This window comes from Apis cerana, linkage group LG8 (genome assembly GCF_029169275.1).
Source record: "Apis cerana isolate GH-2021 linkage group LG8, AcerK_1.0, whole genome shotgun sequence".
NCBI lineage: Eukaryota > Metazoa > Arthropoda > Insecta > Hymenoptera > Apidae > Apis > Apis cerana.
In genome coordinates, this window is record NC_083859.1 from 11130542 (window position 1) to 11140091 (window position 9550).

At 18.1% G+C, this 9550-nt stretch overlaps 2 protein-coding genes across 7 annotated transcripts; one reads left to right on the forward strand and one right to left on the reverse strand.

Moving 5' to 3' along the window:
* The first annotated feature begins 405 nt into the window (after positions 1–405).
* Positions 406–2440, forward strand: LOC107999959 (zinc finger protein 567). The gene is made up of 4 exons (XM_017060032.3): positions 406–620; positions 698–847; positions 941–1105; positions 1269–2440. The coding sequence occupies exons 1-4, from the start codon at positions 486–488 to the stop codon at positions 1974–1976; spliced, it is 1158 nt and encodes a 385-aa protein (XP_016915521.1). The 5' UTR covers positions 406–485; the 3' UTR covers positions 1977–2440.
* Positions 2441–2646: 206 nt separating this feature from the next.
* On the reverse strand, positions 2647–9231 carry LOC107999944 (activating molecule in BECN1-regulated autophagy protein 1). Of its 6 annotated transcripts, none has more exons than XM_062078937.1 (11): positions 7931–8101; positions 7738–7813; positions 7048–7237; positions 6906–6964; positions 6663–6846; positions 5491–5663; positions 4993–5073; positions 4663–4910; positions 3802–3900; positions 3615–3719; positions 2647–3203 (listed from the first exon to the last, which is right to left on the reverse strand). In XM_062078937.1, exons 3-11 carry the CDS (start codon positions 7222–7224, stop codon positions 2797–2799), a joined length of 1533 nt encoding a protein of 510 aa, XP_061934921.1. In that variant the 5' UTR covers positions 7225–7237; positions 7738–7813; positions 7931–8101; the 3' UTR covers positions 2647–2796. The 6 variants fall into 6 exon arrangements, with proteins under 6 accessions (XP_061934921.1, XP_061934922.1, XP_061934919.1 ...); XM_062078938.1 differs by having other exon boundaries at positions 4663–4820; positions 4899–4910; positions 7048–7245; positions 7738–7949; XM_062078935.1 differs by lacking the exon at positions 7738–7813 and having other exon boundaries at positions 7931–9231.
* Between the last annotated feature and the right edge of the window lie 319 nt (positions 9232–9550).

Consider the following 9550-nt stretch of genomic DNA (forward strand, 5'->3'; position numbering starts at 1 on the left):
ATAATTTTTAATGGTAAAATATTTGTACTCTATTTTTTCAAAAAAAAAAAAATAAATAAATAAAATTGTTTTAATGCGATGATTTTTGTAATAAACAATTGATTTATTAATTCAAATATTTATTTTTGTTGAGAATCACTCTTAAAAATAGAGTTACCAACTTGTTACTTGCTATTTGCATGCAAGAAACGAAAATTTTGTCTTCGTATATATTTATATTATTATATATGTGGTTATATATGTTCAAATCACTATATGTATTTATATTTATATATATATATTTAAAATTCTATTTTAACAATATGTTTAATAATTCGTATATAATTTCCAAATTAATAACAATAATATTTTTTAAAATAAAAAAATCAAAATAATTTTCATAATTGTACACAATCCTGAAAGAAGAAAAAAATTGAAACGGAATTAATTTTATAAAAATTAATTCATTTTATACATGAAAACAATATACTTATACAAAGAAAACAATGATGATGCATAAAGTAAATATGAAGTTATGTCGTCTTTGTGGCAAAGAAAAACAACAGGGTACAGATTTGTTTACAGACAAAGTTAAAGGAATTGTATTGATGTCACTTATAAATAAATATTTCTCCAAAGAGGTATATATAAGATAAATAAATTACAAAATATATTATATAACAATTTTTTAATTTATTTAATATTTTTTTTGTTGCAGATGATAAATATTTCAAATTCTGATGCATTTTCTAAATATGTTTGTATTGATTGCGAGCAAAAAATTTATGTATTTGATGAATTTTGTTTAATGGTAGCTAATGTACAAAAACAACTTGCAGCTCCATCTTTAGAAATTGATTTCGCAGAAGTATAAAATAATTTTTTAATTTTTTTCTTAAATAAAATATTTTGTTTTAATCAAATGTATTACAAAGTATTACAATAAGTATTATGTTTGCAGGATATGTTACATCAATTAAAAGAAAATGATACAGTATCAAAAAATATCTTAAATAAACAAATAAAAAAAAGTACATGCTCAATATGTGCTAAGAGTTTCAGATGTCAATCACATTTAAATAGACATAAACGCATTCATACTGGACAGAGACCTTTTGTTTGTAATGTCTGTAATATAATGTTTTCTATATTTTCTATATATTTTTAATATTAGATTATTTTAATTTAAAATAATAAATATTATTTAATTTGTTTTAAATTATATAGCATAAGTAGTTCATTAAGAAATTACAAAATTAAACATTTACTTACTAATAATAATATTTCAGATTTGTAAAATGTCTTTCAATCAACAAGAAATATTAATGAAACATAAAGAAAGACATGAAGGAAAAAAACAATTTCAATGTGCTAATTGTCATCAATCATTTCGTTATAAAGTTTCATTGAAATCTCATATGATAAATTTTCATATGGATATGGAACGATCTATTAATAATCAAAATCTTCAAATAGATAATAATTCATTTATATGCTCTGAATGTGGAAAACAATTTGTAACAAAATATAAATTACAAAGACATTCAAGATGCCATACTGGTGAGAAACCATATCATTGTACTTTTTGTTTAAAAACATTTTCACAAACAGGTAATTTAAAAGTACATCAGGTGAAATATCATCAAATACATGATTCTGTGACTGAAATAAGGCGACAGACTCAGTATAACAATCAAATAGTTGATTGTGATATACCTACAACATTAAATAATTTTCATGCAGTTAACATGTCAGAAATCGAATTACAAAATACAATAAATGAAACTATAAATTCTACAGAGCAAAATAATTCATATGCAAAAATATACGAAAATTCTTTATATATTGATGATGAAATAGAAACGATTTTAGACCGTGATCTTGGTCAATTAGGACAAAATAAATATTCTACAAATATACAAGATAAATTACCACTTTGTTTAAAACAACCAGAAACTCCTGAATTATTGCATAGCTTATTATATGATGATGGCTAAATTGCATTTAAGTATATATTAATAAAGAATCATTTATTTAAAATATTATAAAAATTATATTCAAGATGAAGAATATAAAATTATGCATTGATATTATTCATAATTATATGATTATATATATTTATATATATATATTTTTAATATATATTTCATCTTTGTTAATAATGTTATATAATATCTTTAGAAAATAATTTTAAATGTATATTATTATAACTTTTTATTATAACTTTACAGTATTTGTATAATTTTTTAAGAAATAATTTGATTTTATATTGTATTTAAATTTTTTTAATAAATTTTATAAATAATAAATTAAATTATAAATATAATATTATATTAAGTTATTATAAATAATTTTTATATCATTTAAAAAAATTTATAAATATAAATTGTGTTTTTATTTATTGTAGTATAATAATTTTATATATATGTATAAAATATAATATATATATTTTTAATAATAATTTAATTTTCATTTTAATATTTATTAAGGAAATTTTTTAATTAAAAATATTTTTTTTTACTTATAAATTTTTCACTCAAATTTTTCTTGTTTATTTTATTTTTAACAAATATGCTAATAATATATTTATATTTGAAATTAATATATTCCTAATCTTTTTTAAGAAAGGATTTAAAAATGAAAATAATATTAAAAATTGAACAAGAATTATATATAAAAAAATTTAATAATAAAATAAAAATATCATTAAGAACATGTAACAATAATAACTTTTGTTTTTATATATAATTTTTTCTTATAATAAAATAATCATATTAATACAGAAATTTCTATTTTTACAATAATATTACAAATATATTAATGAAGAATAGCTAATCGACCAGTATTAGTAGCATAAACTAGACCTTGACCAGGTTGTGGTGCCCATCTGATACAATTTATACTTGTGTGTTCTCTAGTTGATTGATTATTTTGTAATAAATCTCTAACTAATAACATAGTGTTTCTTTTATTAGAGTTCATAAAATGTAAATATTTTGCTAGATTAAAATCCATATCTTGAATGCATGGTTTGTCATTTTGAGATTGTTTATGTGTTAGTCTATAAATAATAGCCATTGTATAGTCATTTCTCATACCACTTCTTGCTAGACCTACTAAAAGATGTTCTTGTGTTGGTGAAATTGAAACAGAAATCACAGAATTATATACTTCTGTCCAATAAATTTCTTCTCCTAAAGTTTCCCATTGTAAACTATAAACTCCTAAAAATAACGTTGCATGAAAAAAAGATCATAATTTATTGATAAAAAAAATGTGCGCTATATTGCTTAATTATTAATGATTAAATTTTTCAAAGAAACGAAATATATATAAATATAAAAATATTTTAAAATTCTTTTATGTGAAAATTTAACAATTTATTAACGAATAAACGAAATTCATAAAAATTGCAATAATTATGAACGAAATTATTGTTAGAAAAATATAAATTATTTTTTTCTCTCCTATAAAATTAATTTAAAGTTCATATATTTTTTGTCATATTAATTATATTAATGTTTAGTACACAATTGATAAAAAAATCAATATATTTGAATATTATGTTAACATTAGAAAAAAAATTTTTTTTATTATTAAAAAAAGTTATATATTATTTTAAAATAATTTCTTACCTGCAGCTCTCATAAAACATGTTGCCAATAATTTACCATCCGAAGAAATATTTATACTAGCATCATTACGTATTTTACACTTGTGTATAACAATATTTTTTTCAGCTATAATATAAAAAGTACTTTATAAATAAAGTACTTTACTTGAAATATTTTATTTTTACAATATAATAATAATGATATTTACAATTCGTGATATCTGGTATTTCCCCCTTAGAAAAATCCCATGCTTGTACACGATATCCGGAAATTCCTGAAAAGTTCCTTACTACTGCTGAGACATCTTCTAAAAAATTTAATATTTTAATCATTTAATTAAATTTGATTAATGCTATTATTTTAATCCATTGCATAGATTTAAAATATTTTATTTTAAATCTATTAATTAAGATTAATTAAATTATAAATATTGGTGATGAAAAAAACATCTTTTTGTTAAATGATATATTAATTCATTTTATTTTTTTAATATTAATTTTGAAAATACAGTAAAATCGTTTTTATAAAATTTCGATAAAATTTTCAAGAGATCATGTATTTTAAATAAAATAATAAATCCAATTTATTAAAATTATTTTAAAAAATTAGATCTTTTTTAGTTATTTCATTTTTGAATTTCAAAAAAATTCAAGTTTCACTTGAATGTATAAATATATAATTTGAACCTCTGATTAATGGCGGACAAATATTGGACAAAATTGTAATTGTAAAATTAAATCTTTGATTAGTATTTAATAAGATTCATAATAATAAGATTCATCAAACTAAATTTGGAATGAAATCCCGAAAAAAAATTAACAGTCCAACAAGTTTTTTTGGTACACTTCTGGTTCTATATATAATACTGATTCATTAGCATTAATATATCATTAATATAACTATATAACTATATTTGGCTTTATTCCGATTTGTACTTGTTAGTTAAAATATAAATTGATCTTAATACTACTAAATATAAACCAAATTTTACTGAAATTGATAATTATCAGAACTAAGATTATTTTTAGTTGTAGTAAATGAAATCTTAAATTTTTTGTATCACATTTACCTGAAAAAGATCTTTCATCATCATCACGTGGAAGATTCAATCCTCCTCGTCTTCTTTCTGTTTGCCAATTACAGATATATGGTAATATAACATCACTATCTACTGTTACAGCATCACGTAAACTTGATTGAGTACTGTGTGAAGGCTCTTCAATAGTTCTAAAGGATTGAACTGTTTCATTTTGAGCAGTTTCCGAATAATTATTTGATATTTGATTATTATACATCCTACCATACCTTAAACGGGATCTATACAATTCAATGAATAAAATTTGATTACTAATAGCTCAAAAATATACTAACTTATATTTTTGACTTGTATCATATATACCTGAATAATCTTGATTCTCTTATATAATCATTTCCAATTCCTGTGATTAATTTTCTTCCTAAATTGTCAAAAGCTACATATCTGAAATATATATACATATATAACAATAAATAAATCCATACATATGTATAAATTTAAATAAAGAAATTATAAAATATTATTTTTATAATAATAATAATATATAATTAATAATAATAATAATATAAAATTTATAATAATAGTAATATATAATGTATAAATTAGTAAGTTTTTGAAACGAGAAATTCATTCGCTTTAATAAAAAATTGTTTATTGAAAATAAATTTTGAAAATATTAATTTTTCAATTTTAATTTATCAAGACTTTGTTTTTTTTTTAAATTTTAAAAATTATGAATTCTCTTTTTTTGTATTTTTATCAATTACAAATTAAATATTATATTTTTCATTATTAATTTTCAACTTATAATTTATTTCATAATCCACAACTCAAATTACAATACAATATATTAAAACTCACCTTACTTTTTCTATGTTAGTTTTAGTAGATATTACTGCAAAGGGTTCAGATCGACTCCAATCCCAAAAATGTATTTCATTATTTGTTGCTATAACAAGTAACTTTTCAAATGGATGGAAAGCAAGAGAAGCTATGACTGTTTGACTTTCTGCATTCCAAACTTTACTACCATCCTATTTCAATAAAATATATTTTATATTAAAATTTATTAAAATATATTAAAATTATATTAAAATTATTAAAATAAATTTATAAAATAAATTTTATTAAAAAAATGTATAGAAATATTTTTGTTATATTATTGTGTTTTTATGAGCAAAATATATAAATATTTAAAACATAATTCAAATAATTTCCAAAGATGAATATTAGAAAGAAATTTTAATTTATAAAAGTAAATTTTTTTAAAAATATATATTTAAAACTATTTTTTTTTAATTTTTTTAAGATTACAGATGCTTTTTTTAAAAAAATAAAAAATATTTAAATGTTTAATTTACACTAAAATATTATATTGTACATAAAATTCATTTGTTCATTTTAAGTATATACAATTATTTCTCAATTATTTCTGAAAATATCAAAAATATGAAAAAATATTTCAGAAAAAATTATGATATCAAAAGATACATATTAAGGTGATATATATTTGATCTTAAATTGTGCTATGAAAATTTTTAAAATGTTATTTTGCAAATTTTGTAAATTTAAGTTACAAATTTAAGTAATTTATGTTGTAAATTGTAAATTTAATAAATAATAAATAATAAATAATTAATAAATTTAATAAATAATTTAACAATAACTTAAAAAAATATAATAGTTAACTATTGTTTTAAAAATATCTCAATATAGACTATAAGGATATATAATAAAAAATATAGGATTCTTTTTAAATATTTTAATATGATCCTCATAGAACAACTTTCAAATCCATAGATTAAAATCAAATATTTATCATCACAATATATACTCTTTGATATGACGTTTGAAACACTTTTTTGTATTTCTAATATTTATAAATATATATTATATTTGATATTACAAATATAATAATCACATATATACACTTAAAGTAGATATATTATATATATTACATAATACATTGTAATTATTTTCCTTATAATTATAATTATTAAATTTCATTCTTATTTCTTAATAAAACTATTTACCCTTAAATCCCAAACTCGAACTTGACCACCAAGACAACCAGAAGCTAATATGTGACTAGAGGATGGATGAAATGTGATACACCATGGAGTACGTGGATGACCAGAAAGAATTTTAATATTTTTTCTAGTAGCTACATCAGTAATATAAACACTATGATTTCCATGTGCTGATGCTATTTTTGTGCTACAATTTAATTATATAAGTTAATTTATAATAAAAATTTATTTATGATTTATTCTTACCCATCAGGACTAAAAACCATTAAAAATGTTGCTTTAGGATATCCTGGTAGATCATATTCCTATAAGAAATTAAAATGAAATTAAAATTTTAAAAATAAAAATAAAATAAAAATAAAATAAAAGTTATATAAAACATAATTACCAATTCTTTATGCTTTTTTCCAACAAGATTCATTTCAGCAATTGATTCTAATCCACGTGTTTTAGTTTTACAACAATTATAATATAAAAATCCAAAATCTCTGAACATTAAATCCTTTAATATATTATGAGACCGATTGCAATGAAGCAATTCTGGTCTCTTCTTGACCTGCTCCATTTAGCAGGATATCCTATAATACTTATAAAATAATTATAATACTTATAAAATACTTATAAAATAAGAAAAGGAAAAATTAAAGTTTTTTTACTAAAATTAATATATGAAAAGATCAAAAAAGAATATTATATTATAATTTTAATAAATTTTAATCATAATTTTTTATGATTGCTTTTATATTCTTTTCTTTATCATTGAATATTGCATTATGAATTAAAATCTTTTTTGAATTTTACAAAAAATTGAAGTACATAATAAAAAAATATAAAAAATATCAAAAAAAATATTATATTACTTAAAATTATAAGTAAAAGTTGAAAATGATGCAAAATAAAATAAAAAATAAAATGACATTATATTAAAAAAGAAAATTGAAAAACGCTAAAATTCGATATTTTTTTCTGAAAATTTTTCATATGCAATGTATAAAATAGAATAAAAATATTTTTGCTTTCATATATCTAAATATTTAAATTATTACAAATTTATGCAACAAATCATTTTTAAATTTACCTTAACCTTAAAATTTCAAAACATTCAAAGTTTATAATATTTATTAACACTACTTAAATTATTTTATATGTAAATTCTATATGGAACAATTATATAAATAATTAATTAATATTTCTCATTATTTCCATAGTTTTAATTGACAAATAACAATGCATATTAATAAACTGATCAATAGTAAACAAAATGCATTTACCTTATGAGACCTACTTTATGTAACAACATTAATATCAAGATTTTAATTTATAATTCTTTTTTAAAATATAAAAATTTATTTTATAGTTTCTTTTTAAATAAATATAAATGTGAATAAAATAAAAATTTAATCTTGAAATTCAAAATTGAAATTTTTTTTGTAAATTTTTATCAATATAAATATAGGATATTAATCTACTTCTCAAAATCATAATATTTGTTTTATACTTTATATAATAAAAATACGTTTTTGTTTTATATAAAATATTTTTGAATATATAACTACTTTTTAACACATGTAAAAGATTACATTATAAAATTAATTTCTTACATCAAACATTAAAATTATTTTTTTACATAGAAAGAATAATAAAGAATTTGCAAATTTAATAATATTATAGTAAAACATTTTTAACTTTATAATCAAATATAATCAAATATAAATAATATTATAAATCAAAAATATTATATTTCCATTTTAATCAATTAATTAAATTCCTTTGCTAAAAAAAATTTAAATATATCTATGATTAAATTATTTTTAATTATATATATATATATATAAAATTAAAAATTGAATTAATTACTGCTTGATAAATTTTATAATAAAAATTATAATAAGAATAAACTACTCAATAATTTGAAACTTTTTCAATAAGTTAAATCTTAACTTAATTTTACATTAACATTAACATGAGAAATATTTTTTTTTTATTTAATATTTTATTTTATTTTATTTTATTTTTATAACTTAATATTTTATTTTATTTTATTTATTATATATATTTTTTAATTTTTTTTATTATTAAAAAAAAAATATTTATAAAATCTACAAATATATATATAAAATCTATGAAAAAATATTTAAATATATTTCTCAAAAATTTTTCAAAAAAAAAATAAAAATAATTCTTTCGAAAAAATTAAAAATTGTTATTTTGTTAAATATTTATATAATTATTGTAAAATTCTGTTGTAAGCAAAATATTGCATAATTAATGAAACATTTATTAAACTTGATTGAATATTTTAAAATTATTTTATAATAATTTAATATTTAATTAGAATTTTATGTAACAAATTTTTTCGTATATTATATTTAAAAATTATTTTGAATCAATCATAAATTTTAAGTAATAAACAGAATATTCAAAAAAAAATTCAATAATAAAAAATTATTAAATATTAAGAAACTAAAAATGTATGTATAACTTTGTTTAAACATTATTAATTATACACATATTATATATATGCTATTATAAGAATATACACTATATTAATTATTCAAAAGCATAGCCAATACTACCTGAAGATACAGTAGTGTCTAGTTAGAATTACACTTGTATTATCTGTGTTATCCCCACTACTCCTTAAAATCTATTCAAGCGGTAAACTAAGTGTATCGAACATTTAAAATATGAGAATAATAAAGAACAAACATAGTTTCATAAGTATGAAACATTTTGTATATTTCAAACTTTGATACTAGAATACTTTATAGATTATGAGATTTTTTACACGTATATTCCAATAGATTTGATTAAAAAATTATCATCTATACATCGTAGTTACTAGTTATCATTTTGGCGCCAAAAGTATATGTATAATAATATATTATACA